Source organism: Haliaeetus leucocephalus, unplaced genomic scaffold, assembly GCF_000737465.1.
Source record: "Haliaeetus leucocephalus isolate CR32 unplaced genomic scaffold, Haliaeetus_leucocephalus-4.0 Scaffold915, whole genome shotgun sequence".
Taxonomy (NCBI): domain Eukaryota; kingdom Metazoa; phylum Chordata; class Aves; order Accipitriformes; family Accipitridae; genus Haliaeetus; species Haliaeetus leucocephalus.
The window spans coordinates 3,040,438-3,058,985 of record NW_010973351.1 but is presented as its reverse complement, the minus strand read 5'-3'; the positions used below and the strand labels follow the sequence as shown (position 1 = coordinate 3,058,985).

Below are 18,548 nucleotides of genomic sequence, written 5' to 3'. Positions count from 1 at the left end.
CATCTGGTGCCTTCTCAGTTCCTTTTCAAGAACAGTTTGAAATTATTTTTAAAACCTCGACCAACTCTTAAAGGAAGGAGGAAGGCAGGTGGGAAACAAATATACAGTCAGTCAAAGCACCTCTCAAGCATTCAAGCTGCATGACAAGCTGACCCCAAACAGCTACCCTCCTGCCAAATTACCTAGTAGATGTTTTGGGAGCTTTTCATAAAAACAGCAACTATAGAAGTGCTCCACCAAGTACTGTATCAACCCTTGCAGCACAGGTGGAACAGGCCTAGTGGAAGTACAGGTAAGATTTCAGGGGGCTATAAGCAAATGGAGATCTCTCAGAGACAGCATTCAAGTTATTTGGGCCCCAGTGATCTGTTGATCAATCACAGCAAAATCTTCCATCTTAAAAGTTTCATGGTAAAAACAAGTCACAGCCTGCTAATTGTTTAGGCAGCCATTTAGCAAAATATCTGAACCCTTGATCTTTCAGCAGTGTACTTGAAGTTTCAAATATTTCCAAAGGAAACTGGGCCTTGTAGATAAAAAGAGAAAGTTGTCTTAACATTATGGATGTGAAGAACAGATTCTGCCTCAGAGAGGGTACGATTTATGAAACAATAGCTGGAAACTACTCCTCAAGAGAACTTCACTACTAATTTTCTACTTGCCTTCGGACTTTTCCTGCTCCACCCTCACAATACTCAGCAAGTAGAACATTAATAGTTCCCAGGAATTTAGGAAGCGAGGTTATTCCATTTCTGCAAGTGCAATTCTCACTGTCAGAGAAGCCAACTGATAGATGGTCAGCTTTCCCTTCTTGGGTTAGAAATTGTGCATACAGAGTTAGACGTGGACCACACACCAAGTTTCAGGTCAGTATTGTGATTAGGCAAGGGGCTGTACAGGTACAGCAGAAGAAACCTAACAACAATCATTATTCAAAATAGAAAAATTCTACCTCTACTTCCCAGCCCATTTTCCCTGGTATCTGTGGTGGTGTAATTTTGTGGACAGCAGAGACCACTTTTACGGCAGATGCACACACCCATGGAAGATGAGATTCTGCTGGACAACAAAGGCGCCTGGGGCTGCACCTCCACCCTGAATGTACTGTCAGATTCAACAGCAAAGCATACACAGACAAGGATGGGGGAACTTTGGCTTGGATTGTGATCTGCCAGTCAAAGATGCCAAGAGCAAAACCTTCAGCATTAGAGATGAAAACTTGGATGTGCTCTATATGGATCTCAGAGAAGTGACACAGCTCCCAGCAAAGCTATTATCCTACTGGGTGTGACTACTGCATTCTCTGCTCAGTTCTTCAGTTTCTGTCCTCGCCAAGTGAAGCAAACAGCCATCTCTTCCCTTCCCAGAGGAAGGTCTGCTTCCCCCGGTACTTCTAGAAGGGCTGAACAGAACTGGCTTCTCAGCAGCAGTGATAAGACATGGTGCCTCTGGTTTTGGTGTCACTGAATAACTCTGAGAGAAGGAGCTTCTCTGGGAGAGACTGCTGGAGTTCTGCTCCATACAGAAAGTCCATTGCTGTCAGAAACATGCCTGGTGCAATCCCAACCATCAGTTTGTTTCCTGTAAAAGTTTAAGTGTCTTCTTTGATACATTCACACTGCACCACCAAAAATCAGACTGCACTCAGGCGTTGCTGCAAGCCTTTGATATGGGAGGAAATACTTACTTCCAAAGCAGAGACACTTTCTTTTTTGGGGCACTAGGCCTCAGCACAGGTATCAAGGGAAGCTTGCAATACATTTCGAATCAAATAAGGGTTATTCTGGAACCAGACTGAAGAATTTCTCAGTACTGCATAATGAAACTGCGCAAGTAATGAGTCATTTAGAGTACGAATTAGCAAGTCACTGTTGAGTCTGGCCTTCACTGTAGCTAAATTCAACAACAGTACCGACCGCTTCAGAAAAACCTACTGCTGTTCACTTTTAATATCTTAGAACTGAAAATGCTATTATTGCTGTGGCTGGCCTGGGGACAGACCGCACAACCAGTCAAAGATAGAGCTCCCCAGAGGCCAGGTACACAGACAGCTTCTTTCACCGAGTGTAACAGTCAAAGATTTGCCAACACCACTCAACTCTATTACAATATAGCACATGCAGCACAGCAAGTGCTTCTGTTTCAAAGTGACCACGGTGACACTTTTTTTGGTAAGAGTTTATATTGCAGGAGGAACTAACTTAGTTGCCAGTTAATCTACATTTTTAAAAATAGAAAACTGAGCATTCATATTTCATTTAGTAAACTTGCTGAGAATGCTTACATGATTAACCCAATCTTACTAAGCTTTCTGAACTGTACAAACTTACTGAGTGCCAAGTATCAACAACTGTCCCATAAGAACAAGACTCTAGAACACACAGTGCTGAAAAACATACCATTTTAATTTGTCTACTTATACTTAGTAAATTTGATTAAAATCAGAAAGCTCATTAGTGTACATCTTAGAACATTTTATGATAAGAAAACTTAAAAAAATCCATTAGATTCCAAGTTTTATTACAATTAACCATATTTCAAACTGTAAAAATAATCGAGTACTTACAGATTTTTAGGGGCTTAAGCAGGCATTTGTAAACAACTTTGTGGTTTGACAGTTTGACAGTGAAGGCATGGTAGCAGAGCCATTCTGCTGCCTCAGAAGGGAACACACCAGATGCACCTTTGTTACCTAAAGCAACGCCTAGAGACAGAACAGGAAAATAATGTCACTGAAAATGATGAGCATTAAGAAGCATGTCTGACCTCTCCTCTCTTTCTACAAAATCACTCCAAAATTTTTTTTTACTAAAAACCTATGTAGTCAATGAAGTCTCCTATGTCAGCAGAGAACTAAAAACTAAAACCTGAAACATTTTATCTTCAGCAAATTGAGTTTAAGAAAAAAACCCACAGTGATTCCTATCATGCACTCCCTATTTTTCATTCTTGATCTTTATCTCAAAATTACACGATCTGACTGCACATTCAAGATGTTTTATTTGTCTAAAAAAAAAACAAAAAACCAACCAAACCCAAACATGCTACTTCATAGCCATTAACATACTATACCGGTGTTTTTTGCTTTCAGGATAGCATAGCAGCATGATGCAGTCTCAGAGATGATCCTTAGGAAGAAATAAGGATTGTTTCTAACTTTCTGGTTGAATGGAAGTTGGAGAACACAGGCGTGGAACCTGTTCACAAAACCAGCCTATTTAATCACAAGTCATTTGCAACTTCAAGTGAAACTATTACATACCTTAGGCAGTATTACAACATTTAAAAGCACCCAACAGTCTTTAGCTATATCAACACTGCTAGCATACAACACCTCTCCTATATATACAAATCCCTGGAGCATCAGACACATATGAAGTTTGTTTGTAAATTTTCTGTTGAAAGATCTTGAAGCCATCTGCCTTGGTAATAGAATTCTCTTCTGAGAATGACCGTTTTATGTGTAGGGAAAGTTAAATTACACATGCTTAGCAATTCCATATCATGGACCATGCAGCCAGAGAACACCCACAAGAGAGAGTGTGAGAGGAAGAAAAAACAAAACCCCACAACAAATTCTGTTCAGAAGTTCAGGAAAACAGACCTCCAAATGATGTAGTGTTCCACAGACCAGGATCCCCACTCTTTTGTCTATTTGGAAGCCAATTCTATGGAAATTACTTGTATTGTACGCTCCCTTACTCCTCTTATTTGGACGTATTTTAAAACTGCTGGCTTTTTTTTTTTTTTCCTCTCTCCTTTTTTTTTTTCTTCAGCCTCTGGCACTATAATCTTGCTTATGCTGAACACAGTCAACAACTACAATGCTGATTTTTACTTACTCAACAATGTATACACTTGTTTATTAAATTAACACAGCATAAGTGTAATCACTTCAAGAAATTTTGAAATTTTAAAATATTTAAAGCATAAACATAATTACCACACTGCATCACAGTGCTCTGGCTGAATTAACCTGACATACTGTTAGCATGGTGGACAGTTTTTTAAAGGTACTCTAACATAAAGACCTTTGTTAGAGTGTTACAATAAAAGCAAACAGAAGTAACTAACTAATCATGTCCAACATCAGAGAAAAACTGTAAGTCACTCACAACACAAAGTTTAAGAGTTTGACACATCAGTGCTGTACTAAACAAGTCCAATTACACTTCCTGGACACAAGAAAAGTACAGGGTAAATGTGGACCAAGCTGAATTGAAGAACAAAACCAAAATGCCATTTCCTAACAAGTATGAGCCTAGCAAAAGAGCAACACCTGATTTCTATAAAGAGGGAAGCACCTCTTAGACATTTTTTGCATTAAAGCAATAAACAATTACTTGGTGCTGCCAATCATTTGAAGTTTTCGATGCACAGAGATTAGTATTTTCTCCCAACTTGCTTATCAGTTTTGATTTCTTTCCCTTATCACTGTTGAAAACATTCACTTCCTCTGCTGGTCAAGAAGAGCTCACAAAACCCAAGGTATTACCAGCTAAGGAGCAATTAAGACATTATCAGCAGCTAAGAAACTGCAATTAACTTGGCAGAATGAAACCTCACTTAACATAAAGTTATACAGGTCAAAGTTCTATATGATTTTAATAGATACAAAGTTCTAAATATTAACTGGTTAACGAGTGATAAGGCTTCTCGTCATCCTCCTGAAGCAAAACAGACTGTTTTTCTTGAGGTCAGCTGTCAATACCAAGAGACACTGAAAATCCATTTAGTGAAGTGTCACTTAAACACACATATCAATATAATCCTGTATCCTGAATCTAATAATATTACGTAAGAACAGTGTTGAAACAAGAATAACTTGACCTACTACTGACATTTACCACTGCACATTTATATGGCGCACTTCTTCCTAATCCATAGCTCCTCCATGTGTCAAGAAAGAGTAATGAAATATTCAGTTACTGTGGAAGACAGTGACCTACCTGTAAGCCTGAAGTAAAAATATCTTGTAGATGTTAATGAAAACTGTTCTAAGGCTGTTGATCTAGAACAGAACAGAAACAGAGCTATAGGAATATTTTAGTGTCACGATAGGATTTGTTCAAGTTCAAGAGCATAAGATGATTTAGAGATCTAGAGAAAAAAATTTGTGCTAACTTTGAAGATTTCTTTTATGTGCCCAAGTTAACAATGTTGTGAAGGCTCAGTTCTGGAAGGTGGTAAGACCCCACATTTTAGCTGATGTCAACATTTCCAAGTAATGTGGATTACCTCTCAAAATCAACTCTTTATGTTAGAACTCAAGGCTGTTTTAATGGTCTGTATCACTAATCACAGTATTTCCAAACATCTCTGTCCATATTCTCACCTGTAAATCAAGAAATAAACAATGACATTTCAGTTTCAGGACTGTAATCAATTTGTATTTCATGTTTTTCCCAGCTGTTCTACTTGAATTGAAGGAAAGACTTGATCTGATGGAAGTACAGGTATAACTAGAAAAAAAAGAAGAAAAAAAAAGTAGTTAAACAAACTCCATGGGCTAATAGACTAAATTAACCTCTGTAAAGTAAGCCTCATTTAACTTCTCATGTTGCAGAGATTGCCTGCTAATCAATGAGCCAGTAGCTACAAGATTACTATAACTAAATTCAATTTAGAGAAAGACTAGACATTGTGGCATTAAGGCTATTAGCTAAGGAACGACTTCAATACCCCAGGGCTGAATAATTCACCCTGCTAAAAGAACCAAACCAATAACCTTAAACAAACTAGATATATTTCTAAAACACATGGTCTAGCCAGGCCATTATTAATGACTCCAGTGACAACCAGGCTATACATTGTGATCCATGCAACGCAGGAGCTTAGGCTGGATGCCACCTCAGTTCACCCTAGCATTCCAGTTACTTAAGTCAAGCTCATCAACAGCAAGGCAGCCTTGTAACAAACACCCTCAGGATTCTGATGAGTGTCTCCCAGACCGGCAGCACCAATGCCCTCATCCGTGTTAACTGCTTCTTTTAGAAACACAGCTAGTGAATAAATCTCTGTGGCTGTTGATTTTAGTCCTCTGTTGTTACAGAAAATCATGTCATATAAATTCCTTTCCTAAACTGACCAAGCTTTTCTGGTTTGGAAGACTACTGAAGAACACCACCACTCTGGTGATGGAAAACCTCCTCCTGATTTCCCACTTAAATGTATGCATGGGCTGTTTATACTAAATATGGTCAATAACACAGCAATATTATCCTTCAGTTTAAACAGTTCTTTCTTGTTAAGTCTAATGCCATCTCTAGCAGACCATGTAAAGGGTCTACAGAGCTATTCAGTAGGATATATTGTCCCATCCTGAGTTCTATGCCACTTCAGACTGCTTTGTGTAAACAGTCAAGGCTGCTACCTTAAAGACAGGTTACTTCTCCCCTACACTACTATCTGAAGTATACCAGAGGGAACACCTCTGATGTTGAAAGAATTACTAGTCCCTCTAGTCTATACAAAATTAATCCCAATCTGTTCATGTAATCCTTACTGCTTCTTTTAGGAAGGTACAAAAAAAAAAAACAATTTCAGAACAATAAATGTAGTTATATGATATCAGGTACAATATAGTGCATAATGGTGAAAGAAGCTGAACTGAGGTGACTGAATAAACCTTCTCAGAACCATTTAGCCACCATACGGTATATGACTTCTGGTCACCAGTGATCTGTGCCACATTCAATGGTGTTAGTGGTATGTACATTCCACCAGAATGGAATGAAGAAAATAGCAGGCTCCACGGCAGAATAGAATGTTTAGATTACTTCATAAGAAACAGAATTGTAAAATCTATTTTGCAGTTAATTCAACTACACCGTTCACAAGACACCCTTGTGCTTCCCACACTATGTACAATATACTGTAAAGCTGACACTGGAGTATACAACTATTTACCTGGAGTAATCGCAGTAAACCTCAAGTGTCTGTATATCTAATAATAAACCACACCACGGGATCAAACGACAATCTGGCAGCTGTTTAAATTTGGAACATCCTGGGATATCATCAACAGGAAAATTCACGACTGTCTTATTGGGGTTTATTAAAAAGCCATACTCAGGAATACCTGTTGCTAGAGTCCTAAAACAGATATAAACAGTTAGCCTAACTCCCACTGCAAAAGCAAATAAAAAAGCCCACCATGCTGCAAGAGTCATATGATCTTGCATCAAAGGACAGAAACCAAAGAATAAAGGGAATCATGGCCAACTCTTTAGGTTAAGGAACACAGCTAGAAATAAACAAAACTGAAGATATTACAGATAAATACATAAAATATATAAGCTTAAGGATATGAGGATAATGGAGAAAAATTTGCATTAATCTGTAAAACTTAGGAACTTAAGCCATGAAACATTTGAGACAAGCTACATAAACCACACTCACAGAAACCATTGAGACCAAAATCACTGGAAAAACACAGATGAAGACTTATTGCTTTTGAAAGTTAATAAAAACAAGGAGAATCCACATAACAGGAACCTCATTTATCTGATGAAAAGTTTTGAACTTTCTCCACAGTTTTCCCTAAGGATGTTTTCATTGCCAGAATGCCTGCTGATTACCTACTGCACATGGGATCAGCAGCGCCATCTCATGGATAAGCAGCAGTTTGTCTTACTTGGCGATGTATTCATGTGCACACTTCATCCTTTTGAAGAGTGAAAAGAAGAGGTAGGCTCTTCTTGTTGGGGACTAATAGTCATAACGCTGTCTCCTCAAAATTAATTTCTTGAGTCCGCCAGTTCTAATACTACATTAGAAAACACTGTTACTGCTCCATTTGTGGCAGAGAGTTCATAGGATCTGTAAGCAGTTCTGGAAAACTTGCACAGAAGAGGCTACTTCTCTACAGAAAATCAACACAGCTGGTGCAGAAATTGATATAAAATAAAGATGCAGATAAGTTCAAAGGGCAAGTAGGACAGTATCTGCAATGCTACTTCAAGTGACATTATGCTGAAAAGATGTTACAGAGATTAATAGCTCGAGGAATCCCCAGCCTCTTAGTTCAACTTACCATTTCCAGTAAATCTCCATATCCCTAGAAATTTCTTTCTGTTCTGATAAGGAAATGAGGACAAATGAAGTCTTCAAAGTACACTATCCACTAATTAGTACAATTTACACTTCAAACTGTACTTAATTGATTTCCCCATGACCTTTCAGAGCTGCATTTTTCTGACTATTGAAAAGCACGATGCAACTGACTGCATTGCAAATGCTAAGCTTTTCTTCAAGATCTCTCTTTTGGATCCTTAAAACTGGCTTTGGCATCAGCAGAACTTCTTGGATACTGACTGTACATTCATACCCATGGTAACCAGGAACCTTTTTTGGGGGCCAATTTTAAAAAAAAGGTAGTTCTGAAGCACTCTAAAGAATTACTGTTTGAAAACTTCTGTGAGCTGCGTGCTGCCATGCTATCAGTATCCTCAAACACTCACCCCAGAATATTAATGACCAGAAAATTCTTTGCAATATTGTGTCAGAGAAAAGTTCCATTCTTTCCTTGCGAATAGAAGGTAGCAGCATGCCTGCCTGACAAATATATTTTAAGAATGTCACTAAGACATCTTAAAAAATTGAGGGAAAATTGTCTTAAAAGACAATGTCAGCTGCTTTGGTTAGTCTGCACTACTAACTGCTGCTAGAAGCTCCATCAAGGTCAGTAGCTACGTCCCTAACTAAACTTCAGCAGGAATCCCCCACCATCTGAGCTGCAACAGATTGTTAGTTGGCCATTAAGAATGTAGCTATTAAGATTCTTCCCAGGCACAGGCTACCAGCAAGGACTCCAAAAAAGCCCTTGATTATTAACCCATAAAACAAATACACCTATATGTACAAGCATGTATAAAGATGAAAAAGAATGACCTAGAAGTTGTTAATGATTATTACTTTGAAGACTATGTCTTTAATAGCATACCTTAGAAAAGTTCTTGCCTGCTTTAAATGTGGCGTAACCAGCAAAAAGTCATCAATGAGACGTATTAGGACTCTGTAATCAAGAAGAAACTGTTAGATTTATTTTATATGTAATCCTTTCAAATTTTTGTCATACTCTTCAGAGCAACAACATGCCCATTTTAATTCACAAGAAGGTAGAGGCCATATGATCTCCAAATTGAGTCTTACAAAGAAATTCTCAGTTCTGCTTCTTTCCTAAAAATAAATGAAAAAAAAAGAAAAGAAAAGAAGAAAGCAAAGGGGCTGGCTACACAAAACATGACAGGAATTTACAGCCCCCAAGCTACTCCATAGCAGCTTCTTGGATGCAGGGTTTTACACTTTTCCAAGGGAGAATTTGCAGTATCTTAATCTACAAGACAAGGAAAGGAAGTGTAATACCAGGTACACAAGCAGATACCAGATTCTTGATGTGCTCTAACTCTGTATCTTTGTTTACCATGTAGTAGCTTGTTTGTGAAGCTATAACTTGAATGTAAAACACACCACCACCTACCACTCTAAAGGCTGGAATTTTCTTTTTCAACAGAATTCAGGCCCCACGCATGCCCTTATTTTTCTGATAAATCCTGCCTAGTAGATCATAGAGAGGAAGCTCTGAAGATGATCTCGTCCAGTCTCCTCTTCAAAGCAGGAGTATTGCCATCACTATGATCAGATCAGCTGCACTTTTGCCTAGCCAAGTCAATAGCCAGGTTATTTTTTTGACTTAAAGGTCAAATGAAACTATCAAAATCATTCAACAGACACCTAAGTAACATTCTAAAATCTCCTCTATATAAAAACAGCTGCTATATTAAAGAGTGCATTCTTCTGAATCACTTTCATAATTTCAGTATGTATAAGCAACATCCTTTAAAAGCAAAATATAGCTGTTTAGACTCATATCATCACAGCATCCTAAAGTCTATGAGAAGAACCCTACTACTTGTGTAGAGAAATGTTTAAAATTCTAAGACTTTCCATTAACCAGTGAGCCTCCCAAGAAGAGACACCAGACAGATACCCTTATCCCGAGTCCTCCTACACACTTCTTAGTTTCTTTTTTCTTTCTTAGGACAGAATTCATAGCAGTGGAGGGAGATGTGTGAACACAGACAAGCTTCAGGGTCCAGCTCATGCCTGAAGACCCTAATCTGGGATTCACCTGGGGATCAGTTCATATGGAGCTAAAAGGAACCCCAAAGTATTCACAACTAATAAAGAGGTAGAGCTTTTATCAGGTGAGTTTTCTGTCAAGTTCCTAAGCAGCAAGCACAAGCAGAGCACAAAGACTTAGAAGATGTACCAAGAGCCACACAGGGCTTCAAACAAGAACCAGCATGCCTTATGCCTTGTAAAAAATCTGCAATAAAGCTGTCACCTTGATAAAAAGTTAAGACTTACAGACAGTGGATTGGAAAACCCTCAGGCAGAAACCTGGAATATCAGAAAGCCTGTAATGAACATCCTATCTTGTCTGAGGACAGAAGACCACAGATGTTGTGGGAATGAGTGTGGGAGAACCATAAACTTCCTAGATGTACAAGAAGAGCTTGTCAGGCTCTCTACAGCATCTCTAAATACTGTGCTCTTTGTAAGAGCAAGTCGCCTACCCACAGATCTGGGAAAGCTTCATTTAAGTGCTTGTCGTTCCAATCTTATCACAAACAGGGAAATTCCCCCACAAAACAACCACGGTGACACTGAAGCTGCAGAGATGTTTGTGTGCACCACACTCCTAATGGAGAGTGGGAAATCCTTGAAATTCAAAATTAAACTTCAGAGAAAATGTCTAACACATATACCCTATATTATGCACTACTGTAACAGAGCACAGAACAAAACATCCCTACCCATCCTGCTGTACTCCACAGAGCAATTTGTTTTCCATGTCTCCATAGCATAAGCTGCAAAGTAAGGTTGACAAAATGGAGCCCTGTGGAATTCCACAGCACTGTAAGTAGTACCTAGTAAAGAATAAAAGAAAAAAAAAAAAAATCAAAACATGCAGCAAGAAGACTGCAATAGCCATTAAAAATTTACCTTTTTTTTCCCCAAGTATAATGTATGCGTTTCAATGAGAAATATGCTACATGCCTGCTAGTTAGCCTTACTTAAATTTGTTCTTTCCTCTGAAATCTACATATGGCTCCAGAAGTTTTAAGTTAAACAGTGAAAAAAACCACTAATACACTTATTCCTTTCTTATTATCAAACTCCAGTAGACAACTGTCATTAAATGAAAGAAATTTTAAAACTGATCTCAAACCACAATGCCTCCTTCCTCCTTCAGCTGCGGAGCCACCCTTCATTTAAGCTTTGTAATTCTTTATGTTACATCTTGCATAGATTCAAAACAAGTGTTCTTGTACAAGAAACAAAGTGCACTGGACAAATCTTTCAAACTATAATTTATTTATTTTAAATTATTATTGAGGTGTTTATTCTTTGTTTATACTTGCACAGCATGATCTGGCCAAGGAAAATATTTTCTTGGGTTTCTGTTTTTTGGGTTTTTTTTCTGTTTGGTTGGTTTGGTGGGGGTTTTTTTCCCCCACAAATAAATATCACTTTAATTTTAGGGAAATTTCTGATGGCTTAGCTCAATAGAGCGTGTGATCTGGTTTTATACATCCCAGCTGTACTGTTAAACACATTTATTTCCTCATTTAACAGCTCAGGCATGAAGCTATCTTACTTCTAATCAGGAAAAACCACTACCTCCTGTGAAATGCTAACCCTTACTATTTGTAATTATACTCAGCCTCCCCCCACCCCCCGCTTGAAAAGTTCACTGAAGCTGTCAGTTGTCATTTTGCAGAAGAGTAAATCTTGATTTGTTTCTCGTGGCTTCAGATAACTCATATAGACACAGCCAAGGGTAGGTGCATTAATACTTCCCCTATACTGTTCCTTGTATAAAGCCAGTAAAACCACACATAGTAATAGTAATGTATCAAATATAGATAAGCTACTGAAGACAGAGTTCCCCATTACCTTGTGGATTTTTCCATGCTGGCAGCAACAGAATGAGTGTGCCTCACAAAACCCAAGGGAATTATTTTCACAACACTCCTTTGAAGTAGTGAGATATTATATTATAATGTCCATTTTACTATTACTACATGAATGGCTTAGTGAAACTGAAGAGAATGAAATTATGCAACTGCACACCAGAGCCACATACTACATTCTAGCAGTGAACTTAGCTATGTTTTGAGTCCTGTGCAAATTTTTCTAGTAGTAATTTTACATTTTTCCAGGCTTTTGATAAATCTATCAAATGGTATTAAAAGATTCCTTCTAGGTCCCCAACTCAACAATCAGCATTTTTCTCAAAACATCAAGTGAATAATAACTAACTGTGGTGGCTTTTTGAGAACCATCAGGTAAAGAGTGTATTCATTTACTAAACTTATTTGTTCCAAAAAACCCACCCAAAACTGCAAATGAGAATGAGCTACTTAAAAAGGGCAAATTCATTCCAGGACAAACAGCATTTTTTCAGCTAAGCTGTGACTGAATTTAAGTAAATGTGAGGTTGGCTTTGTCAGGGTGTGCTTTCTTTAAAAACATTAAACTTTTATTAAACATACTGATGTTGGTCAGTCCTTATTAACGGCATGCCACGTCAGCATTCTCACGATCCTGCCAAAGGGAGTGTAAGCATCAATGCCAGAAAAACCTATAAACGCTCTTCTATTTGCCTCCTTGAAAGCTTTTCTCCCTCATTCTCAATTCTGTGAGATTAAGTATTCTAAATAAAGGTATTTTTTCAGAGCAAGAAGCTATTCATTCTAATATACCTCACTCTGAATTTACAAATAAAGATCATGCAAGTACTTCCTTTTCAGACCTGATACACATTTGCCACCTAGAGGCAAAACATTAAGTACCAGATCAGTATCTCTAGCAACACAAGAAGAAATCTGCTTTACTACTCTCTATAACATCTGATTCCTAATTTTGGAGTTGCCAGTAATTTTAACTTTTATTTTATTGCCTTTTATTTTTATTGTAACTTGCCAAATAGCAAGGCCATGCAGAAAAGGTTTAATTTTGCACTATGGAGGAAAGACTAACAAGGCTTTTACATGATTGCTTGGATGTCACCTTGCTTTTGTTCACCACTATGGATCCCAACATTTTAAAGTTGGTTTTTTTTGCTCTACATCTGCGCTTTCAAAGGAATAAGGTTACATATTCACAGAATAATGCATTGTGTGTATATTTAACATCATCTAGATGGGAAAGAGAGATTTTATTCGACATAAATCTGATATCAAACTCTTCATGCTTTTACGGATCTTAAACTGATAAACAGATTTCAAATTAACATGAAATAAAAATCTCTAAAAGGCAGTTATCAAAAATCCCTTGAGCCAATTAAAAGTATCCTGCTTAACAGAAAAAAACCACTAACCAAAAAAACCAAACAAGCTATACAAAGAAAAATGAACTTCTTTTTTACCTGCTCCCAATCTCCAGGATGTTGTTTTGTATCATTTGAAGAAAAAAAGTAAACAGGCTGGAACTTGTCTCATTAAAAGTTAAGCTCTAGAAATGGGACAAAACAAAACAAGATTTGTACTTCAGAAATGTACTGAAACTAAAAATACAGTATAAACTTAAAAGATACACAGAAACCTTTATGAAAAGTTAAGACTAGTAGTTCAACCCCCTAAGGTAAGAAAAAAAACACCTAAAACCAAGATCTGAATATACATGCTAAAAAGCTGCTCACATCCAACAAGTAAATGGTGCAGTTCCTTTTTTTGTTTTGCTTTAGGAGAAAAACAGTCTTGATTGGCGTTACATGGGAAAATAGTCAAATATAACATCTAAACCCACTTTTTAAAGTGGTAGGTATATTATGTTGGATTATTATGATGTATGAGGCCTTGCTCTTTTGGACACTTTCTATCCTGTAGGGCAATTTCTGTAACTGTCATGTTCTTTAAGATTCCGCAAGTATAGATACGCTCACTTGCCAGTTCTGCTGCAGAACACCTTCTTTGCCACGTATTACCAACGATTCCATGCGTGACTGTCCACCCAATATTTATGAAGCTTTTCGTTAAAAATTGTGTAATAAAAAAATCATTTAGAGCTATTTAAATTCCTTCAACAATGACTCCATGAGAAATAAAGCAAAATTACTTCCCACCTGCATAGATTAGACATCAGACAAATGCACCCAGCTTTTGATAGAGCCATGTGAGACCACGGTTATTTGTAATGAAAACCTAATGCGATGCACCTGTGGTACAGACAACTAGGCTGACATGATACTTTTCTCAGAGTACTTTTTTTTTTTTTAAAGTAATGACACACACGCACACACAAATCATTTTCAAATGTAAAATACTTTGAAATAGAATGCTGCTGTTCATGTAATATCTAGCATAGTTACCAAAATCAGCTGTGCACTGGAAAAAACAACAAAACAAAACCCTACACACACATCATCAGAGATCCAGCTAGTTTTCATTTTCATCCATGTACTCGTTAGGCTCTCTGCACCTTGTAGGATCCTGGAATTGTGCACCACCCACACTGTATAGTCTACTCCTATGTCCACAGATATACAAGATCATTTTACTTGCATGTTAGAAGCATAGATTATCCTACATCAAAATTTTCCACTGACAAGTTTAGAAAAAAAAATTTTTCAAGAGAAAGTAGCGTATGAAAAAATACCTGTCTGATCATCTGATGCTCAGGAATGTTGTAGGTTGTTATCATGGAAGACCATGATGCTAAGCAATACAATGTATTAAGAAAGTGATGTGAGCATACCACCTACTTCTAATGCCTTTCTCTGTCATGCTCCTTGTACAGAAGGAAGCCTTGAGAACAAACATTTGGAATTAGCACAGTTCTCTGCAGCACAAGAATTAAAAGAACACAAGCATGCTTGCTTCTTGTAACAAAGCATCAGCTGGAGTATATTTAAAATACGTATCATTTTTAACCATACTTTAATTTACTGAAAGTGAGAAATCTCTTTAAACAAAAAAATACAGGAGTTGCTCTTGTTTTGTGTTGCATTTTAACTCTAAAGAAGAGCTCATTCTTATCAACCTTGGCAGGTTGAAGCCCTTCTTTACTAGACAGTTAATTTCTCACTTGAGACCTGTTGCAACAAACAATGGAATTAGGAAAGGAAAAAGAAAACACTGGTTAAAATGAAAGCTTGAGACAACAATGAGAAAATCTGGAAAAAGTCTAGCAGGACATTTTGTCAGATTTCTTGCCTGCTGCATTTCCTCCACTGAACACTAACAGCCTGTTATAAACAACAAAGAGGAGATGACAAAAAACTTTCTATGGAAGGTGCTGGGTAACTAGAAAAGAGGCGGTGTCACCACATATTATGTACATTCAATTAAAAATTCCAATCTTCCTCCAATTCTTCTGTAGCTTTCTTTTGCAGTTGAAAAGAAGCCTCCCCATATTTACCTGTTCAACTATTATTGCATTTTGCAATGAGGCATTCTCCTGAAGCTGGGACACAAATTGCTTCATGTCTGGCATAAAATCCTTGAAAGTAGAAACCTGTATATTGAGTGTAAAGAAATAAATGACAAAAGCAGTAGAAAATTCAGTACCAGACTCTTTTATTCAGTGAAGGTCAAAAGGCCAGTCTGATTGCATTATTTTAATCCAACAATTCTGCTATTGTTAAAATGAAATATCTCCCTCACGTATCTCTATTTCCACAACACATTCATCTTTACTCTTACTAACGTTAAGTAAAAAGTACAGAGTAAAAAGAAGCTTTGCTAACTCTGGAAAATATCCAACACTATTAAAAAAGGGGTTTATGAAGTAATTGCCTAATTCAAATTGTGACTTAAAAAAAAAGCTACAAACAAAAATATTCCTTGGACTGAAATATATCTACAGCAGCAAACAGAAGAAATCAGCAAGTCATACATGTCTCCTATAGAACCTCTTGGCTTTTCCACTTGTGGTAATCATAATCACAGCATAGCGCCGTATGCAGTACACGGTTCTTTTCTCAGGGTTTAGGATCCGTGAAATCACTTCCACAAGCTTATTGTGAGGAATGGTATCATAAGCCCTGGACACATCAGCCTGAAACAGAAGAAATATCTTCCATTATATATTCATCAGTATCACTGTAAACACTGTGGTAGTACAAAAAAACTCACTGCTTATCTGCAAAACCTTTCCTCACTCATCAATGAGTTTTCCCTTACAAGGGATAACCAAACCATCAGTTTTAGCACAATTCTTGTTACTAACAGAAGATGATAGCATATGCAACCTTAAATCTAACACTTAACCTTCAATCATTTAAGTAAAGTTTATTGCTGATATTTTATGTTTAAATATTTTAAGAAATGCTCCTCTCCATGTGATCACGGACGTGACATCTTAGGCTTTTGAAAAGCTGCAAACTCAGGTGTTTCACCTTTCCTAAACCTCATATTGCAATCTTACTTCTGCTTTTACTTGTCATAGTCAAAATTCAAAACCTTCTGAAGAAGCAACAACCTTAGGAGAACTACATCAATGACATGATTCCTTGGCTTGAAAGTTAACGAGACAATCACTGAAAGTAATTTCAGGACAGGATGACAACTGACATATGAGAGCATGGGAGAGGAGCCCCACCATAATATATATATATAAAAATCTGTGTAATTTACATACATCTGTATAAATTGCTCCAATTCAAAGCTATGAATTGAGCTCAAACACAAAAGGTTGCCTGCTAGACTTAACTGAAAAACAAAAGTGTTAAGAAGAAACTCCTTCAAATAGTGGGATATGACAAGCACTCATTATTTTCAAGTGGGAGAAGAAACTTGTTGGAGACACACTAGAGTTCAAGTGTTCATTTTCAACAGAAACTAATGATACTGAGACAGAAGAGACCTATTTTAAAAAGATGCTTAATTTATCCAAATGTGCATAGCGAGTTTTTCCTGGTTTTCCTTTGGGAAGATGGCCCTAAAAGCATATCTGAGTTTCTATTTTTGTCCCATTTTTACACTCAAGTAAGTGTAACTGAAAAAGCCAGTGCATGTGCAGAAGCAAGAGCTGCTACATGACAGAAAGATTAACAGAAAAATATCCAAGTAAAGGAAGCACTACTGCAGGGACACCCCCCCTTAAAAAACCAACCAGAGTCTGTGTTAGGTATGCACAAAAGTTTATTTTGAGAAAGAAATGATCATGCACTCAGATCACACCTATTACAGGTATAAAAATATGTGCACAAGCTGACTTTGAAGTTAGTCTGAATATGTAATTAAAAAGACATACCTTTACATAGTAGAAATGAGGAATTTCACCATCTGATTCAAGAACCTTTGTAACAAACTTCTTCCATGTCTTGTAGATATCATCTTTCCCAAACACTGAAGAGCCGATAAAACTGGTGTTTATAGTCCGTTCATAATTTAACACACTAAATAGATTTTTTAGTCGAGTGTTGTAGTGATGCATCTAAAAAGAGACCAAAGAGAATCACCTTAAAGTATGGTGAAACATATTAAATTCTGTGCAATACATAGATTTCACATTCAGATGAAGTATGAGATTAAATTTGTATATTTACTGTATTATTTTGGTCAACTGCAGTAACTACTTGGAAGTGTCAAAACAGCCTCAGAGGTTGGGGGGGGGGGGGGGCTGGGGGGGGGGTTGTAGATTTATATCCTATGGAAAATTTTTTTTTTCTGTACTTGACTCTTGGAAATCAAGGTGTAATAGTTAAGGAGATAAACTCCAGCAAATAAAACTGCCACCAATTAAAAGGCGTCTTCTTAAATACCTTTCATTCTCTCTGCTGGAGAGAAGAACAGCAAAAAGAATACGTGCCCGGAGACTTTAGGCTAACTCCAGCTGGACCACCAGTTGAGCCTCTGGAGGTACTTTATGCAAGTACGTTAGCAAAGATTTAACTCTCAGCTATGGGAATAATAAACTACACCAGAGCGGCAGTGAAGTTCTGCAGGTTGATTAGCTCTGTAAACACCTTAAGGAAAAAAAAATATTGACAGAGCTGGCAACAAAAGAATGTTGAAAGGGCAAGCCATACTACTAAAGAAAACAAACCGCACACGTAGCATACTTATGAATCAGTTTAGAGCTTCAGAGAAATCCTCCAAAATGTATACATAAAAGCGTTCTTACTATCAACAGTAGTATTATGATCATGATACAGATACACTGAAACTACTAATTACAGAAGCATTCCAAGTCATCTGAAAACATTTATTTTTGCACTGAAAAAAATCAATTACAGGTTTCAGTGAAAAGCTGGCAAAACTAAAGCACACCAAAAATGTTCAGTGGACTACTGCCACTGCCTCCAGAACAACTTAATCCAACTTCACTGTTTTACGTAAGGTAAGTAATTATGTTCATTCACTGGCTGATCTTGCAAAATGTTTTTGACAAGTTTATAAAACAAAGATTTCTGAAAATTAACATGCTTTCCTGAATTATTGCAGTGGTATCTTTTCTGTTATAAGCCAAGTTCCTAAGAAAAACAATCGAAAGGGTAGAGATGTAGCTCAAAGGTAAACAGAAGCAGCAAGTTC

The 18,548-nt window shown here is 37.2% G+C and overlaps 1 protein-coding gene across 1 annotated transcript in view; it reads right to left on the bottom strand.

Annotated features, from left to right (window-relative positions):
* TERT (telomerase reverse transcriptase) overlaps window positions 1-18,548 on the bottom strand; it is a 32,923-nt gene that overhangs the window by 2,043 nt on the left and 12,332 nt on the right. Inside the window, exons 6-16 of the mRNA XM_010583560.1 lie at window positions 17,266-17,448; window positions 15,907-16,068; window positions 15,430-15,525; window positions 13,439-13,524; window positions 10,821-10,934; window positions 8,945-9,016; window positions 6,910-7,095; window positions 5,336-5,462; window positions 4,950-5,011; window positions 3,073-3,197; window positions 2,567-2,704 (exon numbers count right to left, since the gene is read on the bottom strand). Coding sequence (XP_010581862.1) covers window positions 2,567-2,704; window positions 3,073-3,197; window positions 4,950-5,011; window positions 5,336-5,462; window positions 6,910-7,095; window positions 8,945-9,016; window positions 10,821-10,934; window positions 13,439-13,524; window positions 15,430-15,525; window positions 15,907-16,068; window positions 17,266-17,448 — 1,351 coding nt within the window. The remainder of the gene's footprint in view (window positions 1-2,566; window positions 2,705-3,072; window positions 3,198-4,949; window positions 5,012-5,335; window positions 5,463-6,909; window positions 7,096-8,944; window positions 9,017-10,820; window positions 10,935-13,438; window positions 13,525-15,429; window positions 15,526-15,906; window positions 16,069-17,265; window positions 17,449-18,548) is intronic.